The sequence below is a fragment of the Siniperca chuatsi genome, linkage group LG10, assembly GCF_020085105.1.
Source record: "Siniperca chuatsi isolate FFG_IHB_CAS linkage group LG10, ASM2008510v1, whole genome shotgun sequence".
Classification (NCBI taxonomy): domain Eukaryota; kingdom Metazoa; phylum Chordata; class Actinopteri; order Centrarchiformes; family Sinipercidae; genus Siniperca; species Siniperca chuatsi.
In genome coordinates this window covers 24,679,806-24,705,632 of record NC_058051.1, presented here as the reverse complement: position 1 = coordinate 24,705,632, position 25,827 = coordinate 24,679,806, and the positions used below count along the sequence as shown (strand labels likewise).

The window sequence follows — 25,827 nt, the reverse complement described above, 5'->3', positions numbered from 1 at the left end:
GCACCTCCTACTGGTTCCACTGATGAGGCCACTGACTAGAATCACACACTCTGCTCTCCTTGATGTTTGTAAATGCAACATTTCAGTAGCTTTCTAAGAATTTCACAAAGTGCACGATTAAACAACAAATATTTTCTCAATTCTTCCGAGAGTTGGAAAAAATGCCACGGTTTTCACTGGAAAGAAATCCGAGATATTCGTGTACAGAACAAAGTGTGTCAGGACGGACTGCTCTGACCTCTTGTGGAAGAGCAGTGAAACTTTCCTCCATCAAATGAAACCTGTCGATCCCGTTCCTCTTCTCCCTGGCAATCCCATGGTCAACAAAATGAAGAATAGTTTCAAAGCACATTACATACTTTTATATGGACTTATAACATAGACCTACAGTTTCAAAAAAACAAATTAAGGAGTTTGACCTTGTGCTCGGATCCCTCTGAGGAAATGTATCATTGTTGCCTTAAACTCTAAAATAAATCACCAAACAAGATGCTTGCATCATTCAATCTTTAATGCCGTCGATTTACAGCCTCAGAACGTGATCGCGACCGGAAATGACATATGAGACACACAAATTTCTAATTCTGTAAACAAAAAAAACAAAAACAAAAAAAAATCTGATCAAAACGAACATGAAGAGAACCAAATGGAAGTGAATTACTTGGCAAAATTGCATCCATCACTATATCATCACATCACATACATCAGTTTACTGCCAGTTTAATCCTGGGATCCCATCACTCCATGTGCTATGCAATCTTTGACATTTTTAAAGCTTTTAGACCATTTAACACCATCCTATAAATTGGCGCTCCTACTCGCATTGTCCTTGTCATGACGGAGTCCATACAGCCATTTAATCACTCTCGCATTCCTCTCAATGACAGAAACACCGTAGGGAACACGCCCTGCAGCATTGCCAGCATCCTCCTCCTCCTCCTCATCTTCGCCCTCTCTGCCGGAGCCTGCACACTCAGACCCTGGAGCGCTCACACTGCGGAAACGGGCCATGGACACAATGTCAGAACTAGATCCGGTAAACTCCTGCAGGTCTGCAGGATCCAAACCGCACAGGTTGAAGAAGCGCTCCAACTCCGTCCCGGCTCGAGAGTACCGGTCACTCATGTCCGATTTAGACCGGGTCAGAGAGGGGCGTTTCCTGGAGCTGGAGGAGGATAAACGGGTAATCGCTGGGGAGGGGGGAGGGAAAACAGCGAGGCAGGGGGTGGTGGAGCAGGGAAGTGGGTTCCAGCTGGAGAGGAGGGAGGGTTGTCAGGTTTCGATGGAGCAACAACGGGTTTTAGAGGAGAGGGACCTGTTGTTCTGGGGTGGAAGAGACGCAGATGTGAAGTAGCCGGGCGGAGTGGAAACTGGGAATGTAAAGGTATGGGCTGAAGGGGCTGCCGGATGTACTGAGGTAGTCTGCCAGGGGTCCTCCCAGGACTGGCCTGAGGCAAGACGTCCACTCTGCGTACGTTCCCTGCAGCTGGAGACCCAGGAGAGCCAGGACTCTCTACCCTGGCAGGTCCAGAGGCTTTTAATCTCACCTTAGCAGGACTGGACCAGTCAGGACGGGGAGGTGGACACGGTCTCTCCTTTTTCTGTTGTGCCCCTGCAGGTGTGGGGCAAGGAGAGCTGTATGAAGTGGTAGCACAATCAGGAGCTTTACTGTCCTTTGAGACTACAGTAGTACTGAATTGGGGCCCATCACTAACGCCACTGATCAGGTTACTCAGATGCTCCACGTTGAGCTGGACTCCCTCCTGCTTTGTTTTTGTTTGGGTCGGTGTCTTCCTGGTGGGCCGCAGAGCAGTGCCGGGGTTTAGCAGAGGCTTCCACACTTCAGGAGGCCCGACTGGCTGCTGTTTAGAAAGAGCCACCTGACTCTTGACATATTTTGCCTTGTCTGCTTCCAGCCTCTCCACCGCGCTCTGCTTTGGTCTGCCTGCTGCTGCCGGGAACCGCCGGTAGAAGTCTGGCCCCACTGGCCCCTTGGGCCGCAAGCGTGGTGGTGTTGCAGCTGCAGCAGTCCTCGCCGGTTGCCTCACTGGGCATTTGAGAGTCTCCAAAGGCATTTTGTAAAACTAGTAGTCGTACCTGTCCTTGTGCACTTCCTGTTTACAGCTTTCTCTTTGGCCACCTTGAAAGAAATATCCTGTTATCCTGTATTTGTGCCTCTCATGATCAGCTCCATTCCATTTTTGAAGAGATGTAACCTCAGCATCTCAGCTGAACTCTAGCTCCTTGACATTTGGACTTCCTGTGGAAAAGAGACACATCAGTCAGGAGAGCGTGTGAAGGGAAGACAGCTCAATAAAGAACTCAAATGAACAGTCAATGAAAACATTTACTTTAAAAGACAAACAGCTCTTCTTTAGTCACTCGTAGTACTCTAACACAGACAGGACACAGCCAACTGCACAAACACCCTACACCCATAAACCATCCCCTTTCTTTAAGACTGCAGCCAATCACCCTCTTGAAGCCTCTTGCTCCATCTTACAAGTTCATTGGCTGCCAGTGCCTACAGATTTGAACAATTACTCACAGTCATCCATCTCTCCACAGACAAACACACAATAAAACTGACACTTCATTTTCAGTCAGTAGAAGGCCTGTGAAAAGAGTGGCAGAAGTGTGTGTGTGTGTGTGTGTGTGTGTGTGTGTGTGTGAGAGAGAGGGGTGATGGGGAGGTGCATCAGGACAGCTGTCAACAAGCTATTGTCTGGAGGCAATACAGAGCAGATCACACACACACCAGCAGCTGCTATGGGAACAATGACTCCTCATCTTTAAATAAAGCAGCCAGTTGCTCGGGTTTGTAGAGGGCTTCTTCCTCTGTAGGTTAAGTAAAGTCAAAACAAAGAGGTTCAACTTAGCATCTGTTAACCCATCCCTCTTTGTGTGAAGTTATCAGCGTCTGACTAGATAAATACAGGCACTCTCTCTGCATTTCTGTATATACTTAAGATACTGTGTGTGTTTGAAATATGCCGCTTGAACACTCTGCATCTGCTGGTCACATTCTCTACATATTTGCCATTCCATTTTGAGCCAGGCCAAACTCAAAAACTGTGAAACTTTCTATACCTCCATTCTTACCGGCCTCGGAGTCTACAGAGATCACCCCCACTTTACAAAAACAAAATCTTCTCCCTTTACCTGTAAAGACAACCAGCACTGTGATATATATCATTAAGGTAGCAGACTGGTGTGTTACAAACCAAAGAGGAATGTCAAGAGGTGGGCTGGACAAACAAAAATAGAGCCACTAATTTAGTGTTTCTGAGTTCCAGCTTGTTCTGCTATTGAGAGTAAATGACAAACATGGAGCGAAGCAGGAAGCCAAAGACAAATGAAAGAGAAACACAAAGGGGCAGGTAAACAACAAAAGTCCCACATGTACTCAAGGCCTACGTACTAGTCTTGCCCTGACAAGCTCAGGTCTGCTTGTATTGAAGGTGTAGGTTAGCTGTTACTAGACTTTTTGTTTGTTTTTTGGCATTTCTACAGAAAAACTCACCTTGACAGTCCCTGTTGATGTCCTTAGCCTCTCCTGGGTTTCTTGTTTTATCCCAGCGAACACACTGTGCTGTCCTGCTGAGAAGAATGTGTGTGAATTGTGTTCAGCACAAGATAAACCTGTTTGACAACTCATGTGTGCTTCTCCTGAGCCCGCCCCCTCTTGCTGATTGGCCCAATCACTCTCCTACAAGGATGTAAACTGGACTTCTTTGGTCACATGAGCCTGCCATTGTTTTATGTTGCTGGCTAGATGATAAGCACTCTCTGTTTGCTGGTGTCATAATTCAGCTACACTAATTTCAGCTGTTCAAAGGTCTATGTGGAGTGTGTGTAAAGTGTGGAATAAAGTACAGAGCAAGACAGACAATTTAGACAAATTTAATATCACTATTAAATTGTCTCACACAATCAGAGAAACAGAAACTGACATTGTAATCTCTTCCTTTTACCCAAAATAAAACAAGAAAGAAAAGTGACCTACACCAAGTATAGAAAAATAAATGACCTTAAAGCCATAAAAGTGTTTTTTTGATTGAAGACATGACTTTGCAGTTTTTCGAATGGACTATACAACACACACACAACAAACTTCACCTCCAATATCCACTGAAATTCTCCTTTATGTGATATTTTGACAATCAGTTTGATTTCCAAAGTATAAAACTACCAGTTAGCTGAAGTCATCTCACTCCATCCCATACTATTTGGCCATTTAGTATTTATATCTGTAATATATTACAGCAATATTCAAATTGCACATAAAAGCACAGGAAAATGGTTACAGTAGAGTTGAAAATAAGATATATTTAATAATCCTTTAACAAAGTGTGGTGGAGGAATGTGCTGTCAGTTCCTGGTCTACTGTAAGTTTGCATATGTAAATTATGGTGTTAAAAAGCAGTAACATTTAACTTCAGGGTCACGACAGTTTGTGTTCAAACAAACTGCAACATCGTTATGAGTCCTCTCTTGGATGTTAGAATATAATCCAAACATAAATGTTACCAATAATCACTCCACATTCATCACTACTCCCATGATTCATACATCATTTACACTGTAACGTCTCAAAGTCGAACAATGAGAAGTCAATACCATAAAGCTAAGGTAGTGACTTTTCTGAGGTTTACTGTGCTTCCATTTGCTAAGCAGTGTGTCAGGAACAAAGTCTGCACATGTGTTTGATTTAATCATGATCACCATCGTAAAACTGATCAACAGCTTGAACACCAGAGTAATGAAGGGCCATTAGTTCTTCTTAGTTCTTCATAATTTAGAAACAAAACATGCTGTGTTTTGATGTTACTGGTTGTTAGGGGTTAGGAGATAGCACAGTTTTTATCTTTGTCCTTTGCACCGAGACTGTGAGCTCTTCTCCGCCGTAGGCTGCCTCGCAGTCCCCAGTCTCTCTGCACCTCCCTCTCCTCTTCTACCTTTCTGTCTTTGCCCTCCTCAGGCTGCTGCTTTCGGAGCTGCGGGGGCAGAGGTATGGGCTGTCCCAGGAAGTAGCCCTCTTCTTCTGAGTCCGAGGATGAAGTGCATGTAGAACAGGAGTCTTCATGTTTGTACTGGGCCGGCTGCAGGGTCAGTGAGGAGGCGTTGGCGGAGCCCCTGTTGTCCCTGTCTTTCTCGCCTCTCCACTCCAGGGCGTCCAGCCGAGGCCGGTCGGGTCGCGAGCGTCGGGAGCGCCTCTCTGCTCCCGGGTGGAGAGCAGGGTCGGAGGGGATACGGCACCGGCTCCACCCTCGCCGCAGACTCCGCTGGTGGTAAGAGGATCCATCTGGTTGGGAATAGAAATTGTAACAAAAACAAAATTAACTTGATTCCCAAATTTCATGTGAGATAATATTCAACTCTCAAAACGCCTTTTCTTACCCAGTAGATCCATCTGTGGCGGGATGCCTTTCTGTAGATGTAACCTGCTTCCAAAACCTCCCTCCACCTCATCTTCGTCCTGCTGGTTTTCCTCGCCCTCTTGCAGCTCTTCCTCATTCTCATCTTCATCCTCGTCAACAGAGTAGCTGCTGCTGATTGGTTCTCTGAAACTGACTCTAGCTGTGCCACTGCGAGACAGCGGGGGCGGAGAATCAGAGGGTCTTTCCTCTGGTGGGGGGAGGTTTGGTGGGGGTGACTCCCGGGGCATCAAGTCACGAGACTTGACGGGCAGAGGAGGTGGGAGGATGGATGGGTTGTTGGGCGGGAGGGGAGGCGAGTCACGTGAAGTGAGGTGGTTTACATGTGAGTTGTTCTGATGAGGAGACACTGCGGAGAGAAAATCACGGGGGGCACATTGTAGTTAAGACAGAGTGAGGTGAGATTATATAATTATATAATATTGATACCATGTTGTTTTTGTATTAAGCACTTGAAGCGTGTGAAGCATCAGTGATACCTTGCATAACTTGACTTGTCCTTTCCACCCAGTTCCTACAGTCTTTAGCAGTAGAGGTTCCTCTTGAATTAAGACCAGTTAGTCCAGTATTTCCGTTCAGCTCTCCCTGGAACTGAAGACCACCGACAGGAGGTTTGATAGTACAGTCCCCTGGCAGTAAACTGTAATGTGGGAGGTCGCTGGGCCAAGATGGACCTAAGCCATTTCCTAGATGAATGTGGGGAAGAGGTGAGTAGGAGCCCCTTGGATGAGGATGACCACTGGGTGAAGGAACTCCGCTTTGAACTGGAGCAGTGCAGTGGACGCCTGAGAGAAGCAATAAATGTGTGAGAATATTCTCTACAAGATGTTTTAACTTACAGGGTCATTTCTTGGCAATGCGACTTACATAGCATCTGAGTATAATACCAATGTAGCATGATCACCTCTGTTTTCCACTGCAGTATGAATGCAGTCTTTTGTAGGAGTTATAGGGGGGCTGATGCCCTCTAGTGGCTGCAGTGGAGAACCACACTGTGGCTGCAGGTGTTTCTCTGCTGTCTCACAGCGTCTATGCTGAGGCAGTCTGCTCTGCAGCGCCGAGTCACAGGAGTCGGAGTTATTGGGGTCCTCGCCCAGCGAGCAGGACCTGGAGCAGAAGATGAGCCCCCCTCGAGGGAGGAAGGGACGCCCCAGCAGAGGTAGTTTACAGCGGGCGCAGCAGAAACACGACTCCACAGCGTGCCAGTGCTGACCCTCGTATGTCATCTGGCCCTGGTCAATACCTGAGAGGAAAGGATTTCATGATTACACATCTCATTTGTGTCAGCTACAGAATTTGAAAATCTATCTCTATTATCTCAGTGTGTGTATACAGTATGTATACATATCAGTAGTTAATATTACAGTTATCTATGACATTTAAGCCATTTTCAGACATGCAATACTTAACGTTGCCTAATAAATATTTTCATGGATATCACCATTTATTAGAGAATTCCTCTGCCTGTAAGACAATGCGTTACGGCAAGACTGTTGTTTGATCAGAGGGTGTCTGTAAGGATTTTTGTTGGATACTCATAACTTCATCTATGCTGCTGGCATGTGTGAAAATGTAAAATACAAAGAGGGAGACAGCTGGTCCAAATATTACTGTGGTTGTATGCAGGCTTTTTTTTCAAACCTCTTTCGCCACCATGAGGGGGAAAAAAATAATTTTCATAGACTGATCTGACATGACCTTAAAATGAGCTCATTCGCAGTGCTCCTCGGTTATTAAACTGCTTTTGTTTTTGTTGTGTAAAAGAGATGATAATTAAGTGATACATTAGAGTAATAAGTCAAACAAGACGTGTTAAATTTCTCTCTGCATGTTTAACCTTGTGCTGCTGTGGCCTTTACTGACAGCGTTCAGTTCAGACTTGTGCCGTGTTAGAGGTTTTACAGATGTGTTGTTGTTACGGGAATCTTACTAAGTCCGACGGAGTAAGATTACTGTTGTGACTTTCAAGTAAAACAGGCCCTTAATCAAACATTAGACCAACATGTTAAATTGCCATCTCATTTATGTAACGAATTGCACATCTGAAAGCGGCTTTATTTACATTTACTACTGATGAAAATGAAATATTTCTCAATCATTTAGTTTCTTAAAATGAAATGATAACACTTTACTTTAAGTCCCCCTATTTAGCATTTATAAGCAGTATATAAACATTTAATAAATAATTTATAACACACTATAATGAAGTTGTAAGCAGTGTTTGTCTACAACTATAACTCCTTTGGTGGGCACCAAAACACAGTTATAATAATATATGTCCTGTAATCTCGTAATTGTAGACAAATACTGTACAGTAATAAACACTTAAAAATGTCATTATATCTGCTCACAACTACATTACAGTGTATTATGAACCATTTATTAAATGTTTTGTGTACTGCTTATAAATGCTAAATAGGGGGGACTTAAAGTAAAATGTTACCAAAGAAATAGTGAAGAAAATCTTCGGCTACTGCCTGATAATGGCTGTTAGCTGTATAGAAACCCCAGTAAATGAGTTTCTTTGGACTTAATTCAGTACCTATGTGTTCTCCGCAGGTATCGCAGTACTCTGCATACAGGGACTCGTAGCAGGAGCAGCAGTACGGTCGACTCTCTCTCATTATGTAACGCTGACCGCCCAGTGCAGCCTCACATTCAAAACAACAGAAGTGCTTCATGTGCCAGTATCTTCCTTCTGCCTCTGTACATTCATCGGCTAGAATAATCTGGGATTGAGAGACAACAGTAACAGAGAGGGAGACAGAGGGGTCACTCAGCACAGCAGTGATGATTTCATGGGTACAGAAGTAAACAAATCATGGTCATAAAAATGAGTACTGAGGATTTGGGTTAACAAGATGGGGGGGAAAAAAGATACTATCGGCGCCCTGTTGCAGGCTTAGCCATCCTCTGGGTCTAAAGAACTCTTGTGGGTCAGTCGTGCCAGATCCATTAGTCAACTGCGTCAACTAATCTCTTAAGTCACACTCTTCTCTGAGGCCATTCAAAAAAAGACAGACAGAAAAATCTGCAAATACCCCTCTATGCACTATGCACTCATAAGGGAAATGATAAAAATCCAGCAATAGTAAAACACCTGACAGGGCCTGATGATTCATTTGAAGATACATTAAAGGATCTTTCTACACGGGTTACCTTTGAACAAAAAGCCTCACGTCTTACACAGCTCACTCACAGTCCTGTTTTGTTCTTTTAAGATGTTTTCAAGACATGTTGCCTTCAGTGGACAGTTCACAGTAGAGAGAAAGAGAAAGGAAACATGTGCGAAAGAGATTTAAACTGGGTACAATGAAGTTAAATATTCCCCTTAGAACAGTGGGATATTCAGTTTCTTGCTTTCTCCCACTACACTGCTTTTAGAGACCTGCTGCTGATGAGAGTTTATTCGATAGGTTGGGGATCTTGGTGAGACAGTCACCTCGTCGCAGGCTTGGCAGCGGGGCTTGAGCCTCTCAGCGTGGTGCCGGCCGCAATAGATCTGTCCTTCCTGGTAGAAGTAGATCAGATCGACCAGCAGCTCACTGCAGGAGGCACACTGGAAACACTGAGGGTGCCAACAACTGCCGTGTCCTGCCCGACTGGCAAACACAGCTATGTCTCCACCGCAGATCTGTCTGCCGCACTGGAAAAATAGAGTGGGTTGGGGTGGGGGTGTGGTGCAGAGGGAAGGAAGTTAAACGGTATATCCTTTAACAAATGGTGAACACTGCAGGTCACACAGCAATTTGCTTATACAGCCCTGTAATCATTTAATCCCAGTGTGCTGTGGCCCCTGAGCTATGCCTGCACTTACTTGCACCTGAACTTGTTCCAGTCTTATGAAAAGAAAGTCTTCTGTATGGCTCTGATGTGTTTTAATAGACTTTCACTTGCATGCATTAATGTAGGGCACTGTTGTTTTTGAGCTTTATATTGGCCTGCTTCATGAGGGAATCTGCTACGTTTTTTTAAACATAAAATACAAATGCTGTTCTACCTGCTGGCAGATGGCTCCTGTCATAGTTACTGGAAAGAGTCTGACGACGCCTCTGCCCAAGTTTTCTCTTTTCCTCTGCTGACTGAACAAACGCAACTCCTTCTTCTCCTCCTCGTCCAGGGTGTTACAGTACTGGGGCTGCAAGAAACACATTGATATTCTTGTTGACATGTGCGCACAAAAGGTATTTCTAAATCTCATTTATCTCTTAGGTTTAGTAAGATTAATTAAATCTATCTGTTATAGTCGTGTTAATAATCTTATAATTATAATTTAGAACAAAATCATTGTTTATAGGATACGCCTCATGAGATGCATCATATCGTTTTCAAGCGGATCCTGACAAGTCATTCAATTTGACTAACTATTGGATGGTGCAGTAAAAATATAGAAAACACAGAGAAAAAAAGAGAAGACAACGTGAGAAAAAAACCCATGACAAATAGTAAATAAAAATTATAACATAATCATTGTCATGATATTAACTCATAATTATGAAAGTGAACATTAAAAGCAAGAGCTACTGGATTTTAAGTAAGAAAAAAGGCTAGTTTTGAATGATCCAAAAGATGTTGTGGATTTAATGTGTAATGTGTGACAGCCTCTGACTGTCAGCGCTCCTCCTGCTGTCTTGTGTTTTTCCCTTTGCAGGTTGCCTGCAGGTAGAGATAGGCAGAGCCATCTAACCTGATGTCATGCACCAGGGCAGGCTGGTCTACGGTTATCTAGGCTGGCTCCTCATCCTCATTCTGTCTCTCTCACCATCATATTTTTGGTTTACCTTCACAACACCACACATACATTCAACACTGCAACCACCACTGACTGTAAAGTATTCCAGCTAAATGGAGCCTTAAAACAGGATGATAGTTTCTGTAAAAACTGAGGGAACAGAGAGGCAAAATTCATCCGAAGTGTCTTAATAAATACATTGAGGTATGTGGCTGTTTGAAACTGCTTAAAATAAATGCATTTAAAAATGAATATGAACCAATGAAATTTTCTTCTGGCATTAAGAGCCTCATACATATCACAATGATGGGTACGATGCATACATTTTCAAATAAATCACCATAACAATTCTAAATTACATTTAGTGGATACACATAATAGTGGGTAGCCACAATTGGGTGACAAGGTTTTTCCTGACATTAAAAGAAAAAACTATGTTTGGAAATATAAAGAATAGCCAGACCTTGGTTTAATGTTTTTATAACAGCATCTATGTGGAGTTTGAAAGCTCAGAATTAATAATAATAATAATAAGGTGTTATTGTATTGTGATTTAGCAAACGTACTAGACTGAAAGATTGTATGTATTTGGCACCACACTATTACAATACACCAGGAGTGAAGCCAAAGACTAAAACATCCAAAGTCACAGTCACAGTGATGTTACCTCACTGTCGTGGGCTGGAAGCTGGTGCAGCAGTTGTTTGATTCGGTATCTCTCCCCTGGACTGTTCACATAAGGCACCCTGTCCTCTGGCAAGCAGCTAAAATACTGGTATACCTGTATGAGGAGACAAGTGTATTCACATAAAGGCAATGACATGAGTAATGAGTACAGAGGGTACTTTATTTAGAGAGCAATTTATTGCAATTGCAGTCATAAATCAAAAACACTGTATTTCTTCCCATAGTTATCAAATTGTTGAGTGTATGTATGAACATGTCCAAGTAGAAGCGTGCCTGTGTAGCATTAATTTTTGTCTCGACTCTGCGTCTGCTCATCACCCTGATTGTTACCTGTTCGGGCTTGAGCCCAGGTGGGACCCATGCATACTCCTCGGAGGCGCAGCCCGAGTCGTCGTCGGAGATGGAGTGCCTCTGGAAGTCTGACACCAGCTTCGTCATCATCTTTTCCAGCTGGCCCGGCACCGAGCGCACGGCATGCTCCTCTCGCACACACTTGCAGTGTACACAAATCTTCCTGTGGAGACAAGGGCTTTGGGCTTCATCCTTGGGGACATTGTTTTACTGATATACAAGTCAAAGCTTATCAAATGTCAAATATTTCAAGAAATATCACAGCTGGGTTCTCCTGGTGCTTCAGGTACTAAGGTGCAAACCACAGTGTTAAAATTTTATTCAAGACTTCAGATGTATATCAGTCCCTCTGATACCATCTGACAAAGCAGAAATACAAAGAAAATTAAAAATAGCCAACAGGTTCAGTTGATTTTTTAACCAAGGTAGTAAGGCCAGCTCCTTAAACAAAGCCAAACAATAGGGCTCTTAAAGTAATAACTCTGTTTACACCACATTCATACGGGCACTCCCACAGTTTGTAACTTTATTATTTATGAACACACTTTGCGTTGGAAACATTATGTCACAAACCTGCCCACACACATTCTTGAGGTTGACTCAACTATACTCCCTGCAGCAAAAAATGACTAATACAACAGTTGTCATATGGGGACTCAAAAGCACAATCTTCAGATCATTTAAAACAAACTCCTTCACAGAAAATTCAGAACAAAAAATCGTCTAAATAGTGTATAGTTTATGTATAGTGTGTAGTGTTAATGCATTTACACAACATCGCAGATGTTATTGAGGATTGGACAATCCAGTTAATGCCCACATTACACCAACATCTCACCAGATCTGCATGAGGCCCAGCACATCCCAAACAAACTACTACCAAACAAGCAGGAAATTAGGTCACAGATATAAGCCTGGCTGTCAGTCCTGGGGCAGTTAAGAGAGGGAAGTGAAGATGGGAGCAATAATCTCCCTCAGCCTCGTATTACACCCCATCTTGTCCTCTGACTCCTCACCACATTCAGTCTGGCGGTGGGTGTGCCTGTGTGTGGGACCGGTGGAGTCAGATTAAAGCGCCCTGAGGTGACAGTGAGGTGTGGGTGTCACTTATGTGTGTGGATGCGACAATGTGGCCATATGCAGCATGTATTGCCTGTGTACATCTCTGTTCCGATTGCATAACAGACTGCCAGCTGGTACTTGTGGCTCAAGTTCACAAGGCACAAAGCTGCTTTATTCCAGCACCCATCCCCCCAACGCAACCAAAAAGCTAGCATACAAACACACACAACTACATGAGAGCTCCTCTTCTAATCAATCATCTCATTAAAGGTCTAGCTCCTTTGAAATGTTAGCAACTAGTAATTGCTGCATGTCAGATTGAATGTGCTCTACTCTCTTTACCCAACACAAGTTAATTGCTAAGGAGTTGACAAAACAGAGAAAATAAATGCTGCTATGGGATCCCAGTACCTTTTCTCAGGCCCAGGCCAGTATATGCCTGTAACATGCAGATGTCCTGTGTTGGCACCTTATATGGCCGTGGTCGCCAAGCAGGTAGAACCAATATAAATAATAGTAAACACAGCAAGTCAGCTTAGGCTAAGCCATGTTGTAATCTGACCCCAGCTGTATTTGTGTGTGTGTGTGTGCCTTTGTATGTGTGTGTGTTAGCAAAAGGGGAGGGGGGACTGCAAGGCACATGCCTGTGTAAGCGGGTAGGAGGACACAGCCGGAGACCTGGCATGATGGGACAGATGGCAGATACACCCGGTCTCACCCCACCAGTATCCCACTCCAACCCCCACCACCACCAGCCTCCACATGATGAAAGCATTTGTAACAGGGATATAATCACCAGTGGGTGCCAACCCTCACATGCAACCTACCGTAATTGGGAGATGACAAAGTGCCAATTTGAATGAATTTGAGGTATGAAAGTATGTAGGAGAGTCTCAAATCATGTCTCTCTTTGCGCAGGCTGCTCTACAGATATCTTGCCATTAGGGCAGAGTTTGACCAAAGACTGGTTTGTGCACATACCAAAACATTTAAATATACTTCTTCTGTAAAAACCTAAACCATGGGGACTTACTACATATACAACAGACAAAACGCTGAACCCACAAATGAGCAAATCAGCACCACAAGTATGGTGTATTGTATAGTTATGGTATGACACAGAATGCTATTCCAAAACATTTTATTTCTCATTTGCTTAGCAAGAGGTTTTTTAATCATAACTTCAGTAAACTTAAAAGCAGCACATTTCTGAAGGGTATTTCAACACTGCAATTTACCATTCCCTGCTGTGCTGAGCCCTGTCCTGTTCAATTATTTGAGTCACAAGCCTCTGATGTAATACAACTAGGCTTTGTCCCCGCTGGTTACATGTACCACATTTGGTGCTGATAGGTCAAACAATTAATAGGAAGTTCCAAATGAGGGAAAATCCAATAAAATATACTTTGATTGTCTGGGTAGACATTTATAGAGCAAGAATGGCTATGAGTACGACTAGATAGTTTTCACTTTAGTTTTCAGATTTGTAAATGGTAAAATGTATCATTCACCAGATTGTTGTCAAAATTAGAGCTGGTTGACAGAAATCCGCAACTATATTTATAATTGATTATTCGTTCAAGACGTTCAAAGCAGAAATGTCAAACATTTAGTCATTCTACCTCCTCAAATGGGAGCATTTGCTGCTGTTTTGCTGTTTTATGTCATCATAAATTATAACTCTGGGTCATGGACTGTTGGTCAAACAAAACAATTCATATGACAACATTGAGCTCTGGGCATTTCATAGACAAAACAATTAGTTGAGAAATTAATTGTCAGATTAATCGAATGAAAATAATCGTTAGTTGCAGCACTAGTCAAAATCAAACTAGTGGTGTCTGAAATATCGATTATGAGGAAAGACACCAACTTGTAGTTCCTTAAATTTCATCGTGGGAAAACACTCATGAGCTTGAGTGCAAATGTCTAAATAAAAGTGCACAGACAAATGTAATTAAAAATAAAAACCAACAAATATAAGGGAACTGCACTGAACCCACAACCAGCCATGTGTGTTAGTAACCAGCAGTGTTAGAGACACAGCAGATGCTGCTTTGGAGAGGAATCAACAATCTGCCTCTACATTTGCTTGGAACATTTAAACATTGTTACTGAGACTGCTGGTACAGCTGGTGCTGTTATTGTTGTTAATAATGTATCTTTGTTTATGTTTACCGGCTATAGATAATCCACTCATAGATAATAAACAACATAATTAGAACTAAATAATAATAATTAAAGCAAAGTGCTTTATTATCTGCCAACAGGATTACAGCGTTGTCATTATGATGAGTAGTCATAATAGGAGTATTAGATGGAAAATGTAAATAGAAACTAAATATTGATATACTAATATACTTTATAGAGCTGAAATAAATGCATTTGAACTTTTGGAAATCCATCCATCCATCCATCCATCCATTTTCTACCGCTTGGTCCCCGTTAGGGGGTCGCGGGTGACTGGAGCCTATCCCAGTGACTTCGGGCCTTAGGCAGGGCACACCCTGGACAGTGGCCAACTCGTCGCAGGGCGAACACAGACACAGACAAGGACAGACAACCATTCACTCACACATTCATTCAATACGGGCAATTTAGAGTTATCAATTAACCTACACATGCATGTCTTCGGACGGTGGGAGGAAGCCGGAGAACCCGGAGAGAACCCACGGTAACACGGGGAGGACATGCAGACTCCACCCAGAGAGATTGTGTGATGTTGGTCTGGTCCGGGAATCGAACCCACGAACCCACGATCTCCTTATTGGGAGGCAGGAGCTGTAGCCGCTCTGCCACCGTGCACCCCTCTTTTGGAAATCCAACAGCCTTAATTAGCTTTTACTGAAAAATGTGTTTTTCTTCTACATCATTAAATAAAATGCCATCTCCATGAAGATATCATATAGTCTTCTTGTTAAGATACATTAAATGCAGCCAACTGTGTACAGGACAGGTGAGTAACAACACTAACTGTACTTGACGTCATGTTCTGCACCTAAAGTTCACACACAGATATGTGTACAAAACAACATAAAGTCAGGCTATGAAACACAAGAAGAATTATCATCTAAACACACACACACACACATAAAAACTCCAGCCTCCCACATCTTTCAACTTAACGACTGTTTGAGTTTCTAGTCCCTCTAATCCTGTTAGACAGTAAAATATGGTTTCTTCAGTACCTGCTGTAATCATGACAAATTAGTCCAGGTTGGCCTGTTGACGCTGTCCCATCCAGACTTGTGTTCCACTGAAACTGTGAAGGTTTCTACTACTACTACTGCCTGCCTGTCAGCCTGTCTGTCAGTAAGAGCAGGATATTCTATGGCAGCTCCTCTCCATGTGGTAATTTCTCTGTCTGCTCGGGTCTTTTCAATGTCCCCGCCACCCCCGACTCCCACCTTCCTCTGTGCTGACAGTGGGCTCAAACAAAAGGCTCCACAGCACTGAACACAACCATGAACTACAGAAAATACAAACACAGCTCTCAAGGTACACACATGCGATTTTTAAATTTACTTTAAAAGATAAGCTAAAGTACACATGCAGTAGGCGTTTCTATTACACATTTCAATTAAGCCCGACAATTTACTCACGCTGCCTTTGAAGATATGAAACATCAGAGTCCAAGTGTAAAAACTCACTGTGTCTTTTCTCCTCTGACCAGACTGCAGTAACTGATTCACAACAGATGGACGATTGTTGCTTTGATGCAGTTATTAATCATAGAAAAAAGTGGAGCAGATTTTGAGCCTATGAGCAATGCTGTGCTGTGCAGTATTTGTCATATTATGCGATCAAGATGGGCATGCATGACAACAAAGTGTCCCTGGTGAAATATCAAGCAGGCAGCGTGACTTTTAGTCTTAGTGAAGTCACGACACATCTCTGAATTCATGCCAGCTCATCTGACTTTGTTCAATCACTAAGGATGAATATCAGTAAGGACACGTCTGCTAAAGAAGACACAGAATGCTTAGATCCTTCATTATTCACTTATCTTTCTTTCATTGATTTTTCTGTTTTTTTATTTTGCTTTATGCGCAAAAGATCTTTAAAGTAACAATTCAACAACTCCAGCATCAGTCAGCAATGTGGCTTAGTTGTAACAGCTGCAACGTAGAGCTGCAACAGATAGACGATTAATTCATTAGTCAATTGACAACATTTTTTATCTGAAATTATTTTGACATAGTTTCAGATTTTTAAAGCAAACAAACCAAATATTCTCTGGTTCCAGCTTCTAAAATGTCAAGATTTTCTGCTCGTCTTTGTCTTGTATGATATTAAACTGAATATCTTTTCATTTTGGACTGTTGGTCAGATAAGACAAGTCATTTGATTTGATTAATCAAGAACATAAATCGGCAGATGAATCAATAATGAAAATAATTGTTAGTTAACTTTTAGCCCTACCATAATGGAGTTTTTAGACAACTAACTTTCAAAAAACCAAACCACTGTTTTTGGGCATATTGCAGGTAAGTTTATAGTTATTAAAACTGGTGGGGAATCCAGTGTAGCAGCCATAAGATAATCCTCTGCTTTAAATGTGTACTGCTGGTGTGATAATCTATAACTGAGACTGACTGCAGTGGGGTAAAATGAAGCCCTCCTTAGATCTGATTCTAAGAAACAGATGGGCCTTGTCCTATAACTCTCTGCCACTAATTAGCAACTGAGTAATTGCCGCATGGCCACCCAGACTAATGGCGATGGCGACTTTGAACACTTTTGAAGCGTGGTGGGGACCTGTGGGTCAAAAGTAACTCAATTTGCTCGCTGCTGGGCAGCGGAAGCACCATCTGCCCCCCACCCCAGTCTAAGCTCTGTCTGAGAAAGCTCAAGATGAAGATGGATCACTTCCCTCTCAGCGAGCATCAGCAGTCAAGCCTGTGGTCACTTGGATTGTCTTCTCCATAAGGGAAGGTGTGACTCTAAATTGGTTATTAAGGAAGATGCAATTAGCAACGGACTCTGGGGTCTTAAAAACTGACCCCCATAAATCTCAATCATTGAATCACTATCATGTTCTTCATTCTCCTGGATCAGCTAAGATTTGAAATGTCTAAACAAGACATTTCCCTTTGTTACCTCCCCCAGTCATTTCAGATCTGTCCTCCAGCCAAATGCATAACTGAAAATCTTCCATAAACCACAGCATTGTGTTATTTCTACACAGATTAAACATACTGTAAACAGATCGATACGTACAGGGGCTAGACTTACACCAGAGTGTGGCCGGAGGTAGAGAGCAGCACACATGTTTTAGATTACATCCTAACTTCTAAGCTTTTGTCTTGACCTGAATAGAGGGAACAGAACTGAAAAAGCTAAAAGATACAATTACAGTCTTTTGGTTACATGAAGTACGCATTCCTGTGCCTTTTGTTTTATTCTCTCCATCACTGAGCCACAGTCAGCCTCAGCCATGCAGTGCCACATCTGGGATTGTGAACGCAGCCTTCGTAACCAGAAATAAATCTTCTTCCCTTTTTTCATTCATCTAGCTGTGTGTCAAACTTGGTGATTGTACTCTACAGTCTTAGAGTCTGGAACCACTAAACACAACATAATGTACTTGGAAAAAAATGAAATGTATAATCTGGATCATACAGCTTCCTTCCAACTGTTTGACTCTTTGCTTCTTCTACACTCTATATAAATAATTAGTAATAAAGAAATACAGATTTTTTTTTAATGAAACACAAATGTCACATTCGAAAAGGGAAAGCAGCAGTGAAATGGAGAAAGGGGGAGACAGTGGGGGAGACAGAGGGAGGTATGAAGTGGTAAAGAGGGTTACTATCACAGCAGTATAGCCTAATCTTATTAGCGTGATTGACAGGATTAGACTAACCAAGAGACCCAACCAGCTGGATATTCACTAACGGACTAAAGAAGGGAGAGAAAAGAAAAGGGGGCTCAAATGAAAGCACGCAAGAACTTGCTTAACAGAATAAAATAAATTGTTGTTCAGGTTGGCCTTTGACAGTGGTTAACAACTCCTGAACAAATAGGTGTAAGAGGTATGTCGGCTGACATACATTTCAAGTGGCTTGTGCCCAAGCTTAAAAAGCAGGAATTACAAGAATTGAAAGTGTTTTTGCTGCAGAGACTCCTACAGTTACAAAAACTCTCTGAACATTCAAAAACACAATATAAACATCCTACGAAACACTCATCCTTCTGCTGAGTAGTGCTCGCCTTGTGTCCATAAAAACTTGTTCCAGATGAACACTCAGTTGATCTGCGCTAAAGAAAATGATCCGTTGTATCAAGCAACACAATGCTTTTCACCTTTCGCCTCCTGGATATGACCCTATTTCCAGTATAGAAAATGACAAATACTAGGCATAGGACATGGACTAGATCTTAAGTTTAAATCGCTGGAGCGCAGACGTACAGCGCATGTTGCAGGATGTCTGCTGCTCTGTAGCGCTTCAGTTGACCCATGAAGATGAAGTCAACTCAAACTAAATGCAGCTGCTTCTGTTACAGATGTCAGGGCTTAATGGCATTCATGGGTCTATAGCTCTGATTCTTTATGACCACAGTCAATAGGGCTGATCGGCTCTGTGAATATCATGTGGTGCCCTGACTGCGTCATGTGTGTTGTCTTTTAATGTATATATGCACGTATTGTGTACACAGATCACAGTTAAGCGGATTTCTGATGGCAGCGATGTTGCTGTCCTTCCTAAGACGTGCAAATACACACACACACACACACACAGTTTGACTCCTGAACTATTGATTCTTATATATCTACTCATTACACTTTTATGTACCCATAAAGAAAAGTGTCTTTATGTCTAGTGAATAAATCAGAATCAGTCAAATTTTGTCCTTGTTGATAGTGGCACACTATATCTGACAGTCAGCCAATTAAATAAAATGTATCTGCTGGCTGGATGTTAACTGGCCTCATGTTATCAGAAATACTGGTAATGTATATAATAGCTGGTGTGTAAAAGAATATTGTTTGAATAAAAATTCTTCTGTTTCTGTGCACAAAATTACATTAAAATTGTTTGGGTGTCACATCTTTTGATAACAGCCTGATTTTAGACCTTGCTTTTAAGTAGCTGGTTATTATCAGAAGTTGCACAAGATCCAAACAGCAGCAGGAGAGAGAGTAACTCTACCAAAGGTGAATATAAAGTATGAGACAAACATTTCCTGCTAAGGCAACAGGCAGCGCTGGCAATGCTTAAGAGCCCTACGGTTCATACCTCCAGCCATGGACACGGAAGCCGGGGCACTGGTCCCCACAGTGCATACAGGGCTGCCCTCTGTCTGGGTCCTCTTCCTCCTGCTGAAAACATAACACACACAAACACTATTCAGCTCACATCATTTCCCATGGAGCACCATTCATACCTTTTATCGCAAGACAGTTAGGTTAAAGCAACATAGTTAGCACGTATAGTGTTTGCTAGACATGGCTGCAGAAACATCAACATCATATTGAGCGAGTGAGTAGTTTTTCCACTTAAACCACAAGCAGAATGCACTTAGAGTCAATTGCTTTAGTTTTTACTGAAGGTGTTTGGAGTGGAGTATGGGCTGTCTATAGATTTCCCATGAATTACTTAATGACGTCAATTTATGAAAATCCTGTGCGCTTGAACTGGCATAGATATAAACCATTAGAATAGTTGCACAGTACAGTAACAGGCATGTGTAACATCTTTATAGATATATTGTATTTGACACAGCTCGTGACTGACAGCATACAGTGCATAAATCACAGCACTGGTGGTTAGTATGAATGCATCTCTGTGCTCAAATGTGTTTTCCTGTTGAGTGTGTACAATCACTAGTCATTGCAATAAGGACTGAGGACAAAATGTTGTAAGACACAAAAAACTGTAAATAATATCCAGAATTTTTCATTATTAGCCCCGAGGTAAACCTGTTTGCTTGTGACCAGTCTTCAAACTTAGCCACAGTTATATTCAGCTGTGAGTTTTAGGAATGTTATATTGTGTGTTTTGTACGTGATGGGATATACAGAATAATGAGGGAAGTAAAATCTCAAAAATGCCTTTTGCCAAAAGTGCTGAGCCGTGCATCTGACTTAGCCAACAGCAACTGAACAGCTTAGCACTAAATCGACTACCTCATATCTCTTATTCTTTTCCTGCAGCCTAGCATGTGTGCATGTGTGTGTGTATGCAGACTATAGACTGCAGACGGGACTCTTTTTAGAGATGAGAGGAAGGAAGCAGACACAGGATGAGAGCTGCACCCTTTCCCTCTCCATGTAGTCACTTTGTCTCCACTTTCTTTTTCTCTGATGCCTTAATTCTAGGGCACCTCTTCTACCTTCTGTTATAAGAACTTACTGTTGACAGCTGAGAAAATGTGTGTGCATTTTTAGCTATTTATTAGCTACTTTTTCCCCTCTGAAGGGATTCAATGACGCTATTGTTTTCCACTCCACAAAGCATGTGTCTCATATGTTCTGTCTGTAAAAAAAAAAAAAATCGACAAAACTTTACTTAAAACTTACTTTCAAACATAAAAACATTTGCTCTTCTCAAACACATGGACAGATTGCACATAAAGATGCATAATACTTGCATGTGCACAGACAGACAGAGTTTAATGAGCAAAGCAGTAAAATGCAGATATGTGATACAACAAGGTACCTGTGCACACCTGCTCAGCTGTTTTGATCTTTCTTTTTACAACCACACACACCTCATGTGGTAAACGGCTCTAACCACTAACCACCAGTGCTCATGCCAAGCTTGTTTTCCCATGCAGAGTTATTTATGAACAAATTCAAGAACTGCAATGCATTACTTTGATTAACACTGAGTTTGCTTAGCTTATCTCGGTGATATCTGAGGGTTGTAAGGTTTGTTGTATGGGGTGTAAGTGCTTCACTAATGCATTGAGAAACCACAGCTACATGTACTGGGAGCAATTAGCAGCTTGCTTTCTTGTACTTGTGAACATAAAATTATTTTTGCGTTTTTTTCAAAGTAGAAATAATTCCGTTTGAGTAGTTTTGTACGTGGTTCCAGTGCTATTTGCACTGATGACTGTCTCCAGTTCCGTAGGAACATGAACTAGTTAGTCCAGAATAGTCCCACATGACAGTGAACTATAATTTACATGCTGTTTTTAAATGCCTCACTGTGTGTTGCGTGCATTGGGATCTGTCTTGCTCCATGCTGCCTTGTTAATCGGCACTTTTGATTGTCGTTAACACAGCCAGGTATGAAAGGTGATGGGCTAAATGAAGCGTACAGATGATTTCTGGGTGACTGGACCTTTCAGTTGTTATTTCCTTAGGAACGAGTTCCTGAGCTGTGACACTGACATGGTGACTTGAGCCAGGGAGGAGGCACACACTACAAAATGCCTGTACATTTCACACTGGTGTACGGTGTACACTCCTAAATATTACATTTATTAAGGTTACACAGAATGAAAGTAAATATCTACAGGCTAAAAACACTTTTGGAAATTGTAGCCGAACTGAAGCGATTACAGTGTCATTTTTCTCCACTCAGGCACTCTTTTATCTGCTTTTTTCAGTGAAGCCTAACTTTATTTGTACAGTTCACAAACAATTCATCTTGACAGGACAATTTTGGGGGGTGGGATCAGCACTAACTTCTTCACAACATCGTTTATGAACAGAAAACAGATCCAGAAATTATGATTTTATTCTCCTTCTTGGAAAAACACATTTGACAAGAGATACCAAGCTAGCTGATGTTGAAGGCTTGTTGCCTCTGAACTTGACTGGTAGTTTTCTTAAAGAGGTCAGCCAAACAGGTATGAATTATAGGTATGATGAGCCACTTCCATAGTTTTGAATTGCTTAACTTAAAGCTGGCTATGTTACATATGGGATTAGAAATATTTGAGGTATTAGGGTACACATTATATTAGACGTACGATGGTCTGTAGGTCAGGGTAATCTTGAATAGTCAGATTTCCATCTCATCAAGCTCACAGAGGTCTGATTAAAATCTTACCAAAAAATTAAGATAGCAAGACCTCTGGAAATCCAGAGACAGCCATTCTTTGAGTTTGAAAACATCCACCTCAGGCAACTGAGGTTCATTTTCTGATCATAAAACAAAGAAGTTCTTCTGAGAGTAATATTATTTATCTGATGTAGCATGACAGCCCACTGTGTCTCTGCTTCTCAGCTTTTGTGCTTGAATTTCTCCAGAATTAAGGTGGTTGATGAGATGGAGGTCTGCCTACATTAGATTAAACTCAGCATAATGGGATAAAGGGATAAGGGGTTCAACATCATAGTATGGACGCTCACTCAATTAAAGACAGATAGTAATTAAGAGTTTAAGCACGGGAGAAATCATGACGTAATGAATAATGGTGGATTAGGAATCCTGAGAAAAGCCTTTAAATTTACCTGAAATATTTGGTCCCATCATGTGCAAACAGAAAACAAGAGAACATCCTAGAGAGTTTTCACAACATTCATTACAACTTTGGCAAGGTCACACGCCATCCAATTAGGTTAATTTAAAAAAACAAAATGATCAGGAGATCTGGAGGTCTTATCTGTACACATATCCAAATATGCATAAAAATCTGTCAACTTTGTTCTAATTAACACATCATGTGCTCACAAACTAGATTGTGAGATGGAAAAAAAATCAACATCTTGGGTCCTCACAGCTGTTGTTTTCTCCTTGTTAAAAACAGAGGTTAATTTAAATAGGCAGGACCCTTTAATTTACTCCTTAATGACTGTATTTTGATGAAAACAGATTTTTCTTGAAGTCTTGAACATTAGCCGCTGCCAGTTAGCGTTATGTTTCCTTATCATGTGTCCTATATGTCAAGGCTACACAGAGACTTGTAGGTTTCATGTGTTTTTCCTTTCAGTTTTCCACAAAAGATAATGCTTCGAGTTTGTGGCCCAACAATGATGTTTGCCTATTGTGCTGCAAGTGAAGGATGTGTTGGGGAGTGGTGGTAGGAAGTTTCTTCTAAACTAAGCGTGGGTAAAGTAAATAATACATTCACAAGTTTACATCAGCTCACATGCTCACACTCAGACCGGCGTCAGACTTTTCATATCAGCTCCTTTGTTTTCACTAAGTGGGTATAAGGTTTAATCACATGGCGCTGCCTTGGTTTACTTGAGCTCTTTCTTGCTACCAAGTAACCGTGTAATCAGGTAATGGACAAACTGAAAGTCTGCCAGCTTTGTTTTGTGACATCAAAAGGCAACTGCACTGGTTCAGCCATTATTACTTACAATAATATAAGGGAATGGATAATTAATACACCTAAATGATACATGCCCGTACTAAACGCTAAGTGAGTGGTACTCTTCACGTAGGAGGAAAGCACTTTAAACACTTTAGCCCCTTTTTCACAAATTAAATTTGTGATTTGTGATATTGGGCAACATAAATCAAAATAGACTTGACTTGACTTTAACCTAAAGAGTTTATTAACCTAAATAAGAAAGATGAATGAGACAGAAGACAGTGATTGTCATTTAGGTTTTCCTGTCCTCAATGTTGTGGTTGTGGAGGGGTTAAACATTAACGGAAGGGGTCAGAGGTCAGGGGCCTTTGCTGCCATGGCATGCTGAGTAGATGCACCTCTCCTCACTGGACGGGATCAAACAGCCAGCCGCCAAGACAAATTTATTATTTACACCTGCGCTTTTTCTACTGTGACATGTCAAAATGTCGGCTGTGAAAAAGGCCAATTGCTAGATATTCAGCATATTGGCAAGTGGAATATGACAGCAACACTGTTTCTTTGATCAGTCAGATTGTAATATCAGTTTTCTGTTAGCGGGTCCGACTAATCCGAATTGGGAAAACAAGTGTTTCAACATCTTAAATCACATAATATTATAACTGTAAATTCACAGTCATATGATTCATATTTTTGGAAGTCTATGATCTGAGACACTGTGAACGATCATGAGCTTCATATTGAGTCCCAAACTGTATAAAGCAATGGATGGGTAACACAGTCCGTGAGATGAAAATCACTGTAATGATAGCCAAGGAGGTACTGTATAGACATTAATTGTTCATTTAATTCGTCCACAACAATCAGATTAATACACAAAATGATAATACTTAATTGTAGTGCAGCTGTTAGGAAAAGGAAGACAGATGATATCTAATCTCATAATATCATATTATAGACCATAAATCGATCTATTCCCCGCTCTGATAATCTACAAATCATTTTAAGTTTGTTAAAACAATAAAATAAAGACAATATACATAGTGTTTAAGATACATTTTGCATTTGTTAACATCTGTGTTGTAACATGATTCAAAACTCCCTTTTATAGTGCTGATGTAATGGAGTGTTGCATAAAATATTGATGATATTCATTAATACTTGAGTGTAGTTATTGTATGTGTCAGGTGGGGACAGGTGTCCTGAGTGTTTAAATATTGTTAAAGCGCTTACACAAAGGATGTGTTACATGTAAATTGCAAGATCTATATTAAATACAAACACATTTACAAACTTACTAACGCAGAGTTAAACTTCAGAAAAAGGTATTATGGTCTGGTTTGTTATTAGTCCACTTTGAACGTGAATTTTACAACAAGTAGTGTGGTATGATTGTAGTTGGATTCACAGTCACTGTCTGGATATATTCCAAGTGTGCTGCAGAGCCAGATGTTTCATGGCCACACAGCTGTTAGTCTGGTCCGAAAACAAGCTTCATTTGTTCAGTAACCTGAACATATAGGCTGTGTTTTGGGCAAAAGTCCAACAAGAGCATAATTTAACAGAGCATCAATTGTTGTTGTAATGAAAACCTGACAAAGGTAATAAACATGTTCAGGTTACAGCTACCACATCCCAACCTGCTCAGGTAAGAATCTATGACGTAGTCTGACCCCTCCTGACTATACCTGGGGCGCACGAAATGACTCAAGAAACAAAGAATGTAGGACTTTATGGTACACTGTATAATAAAATAATATAACATCATTTATCATAAGTGTAGGTAAGGGTTTGTTTACAAAATCAATGTACCGACACAAAAGCCAGGTGACGGTGGGACAAAGTTCCGCTTGGGCTGTTTTCTGTGTTTGACTTGAATAGCCTATAAGTTCATTTCAAGTCTACTCTTACAGTGAAGCAGAGAAAGAATTAAACACCTTATAAATAATCCGAAAGTGTGTTAAAAGAAGATGGTATAACAGTTAACAGGTTTCCGAAACTGTTTACTGAGTTGTGAAAGTCATTAAGAAATAAATGGGGAAAAAACAGACACTTACCGAGCGGTTCGACCGTCGCTTTTTAGATCCGCGCAGGAACATGATGTCGGTTGGATGTTAAAAAACCACAAATGAGTTTCCAAGTGAACAAAAGGAGGGAAGAAACACTGAGGTCTAAATATTTCAAGTCACACAGTGTGCGTTAAACTACATGATGTCCCCCTCAGACTGCCGCAGACTCCTCCTTCCGCCTCGGCTAACTACTTTGGCAACTCAACTGACAAGCTAGCCTAACTGACAAATTTGCCTTCCGGCTGAGCTTTCAACGTAAAACGCATAT

General features: G+C 41.5%; 2 protein-coding genes across 4 annotated transcripts; both read right to left on the bottom strand.

Moving 5' to 3' along the window:
• Positions 1–493: 493 nt before the first annotated feature.
• On the bottom strand, positions 494–2,581 carry fam110a (family with sequence similarity 110 member A). The gene is given in 3 exon segments (XM_044210726.1): positions 494–1,215; positions 1,218–2,260; positions 2,352–2,581. Coding segments are annotated over 2 exon segments (1,275 nt in total). The 5' UTR covers positions 2,076–2,260; positions 2,352–2,581; the 3' UTR covers positions 494–798.
• A 1,306-nt stretch (positions 2,582–3,887) lies between these two features.
• prickle3 (prickle homolog 3) lies at positions 3,888–25,768 on the bottom strand. 3 transcript variants are annotated; one of them, XM_044210722.1, is made up of 11 exons: positions 25,548–25,768; positions 19,512–19,594; positions 11,188–11,371; positions 10,838–10,951; positions 9,439–9,576; positions 8,881–9,084; positions 7,981–8,167; positions 6,343–6,681; positions 5,918–6,223; positions 5,401–5,787; positions 3,888–5,305 (listed from the first exon to the last, which is right to left on the bottom strand). In XM_044210722.1, the coding sequence occupies exons 1-11, from the start codon at positions 25,587–25,589 to the stop codon at positions 4,845–4,847; spliced, it is 2,445 nt and encodes an 814-aa protein (XP_044066657.1). In that variant the 5' UTR covers positions 25,590–25,768; the 3' UTR covers positions 3,888–4,844. The 3 variants fall into 3 exon arrangements, with proteins under 3 accessions (XP_044066657.1, XP_044066658.1, XP_044066659.1); XM_044210723.1 differs by having other exon boundaries at positions 19,512–19,591; XM_044210724.1 differs by lacking the exons at positions 19,512–19,594; positions 25,548–25,768 and adding an exon at positions 15,459–15,640.
• Positions 25,769–25,827: the final 59 nt, after the last annotated feature.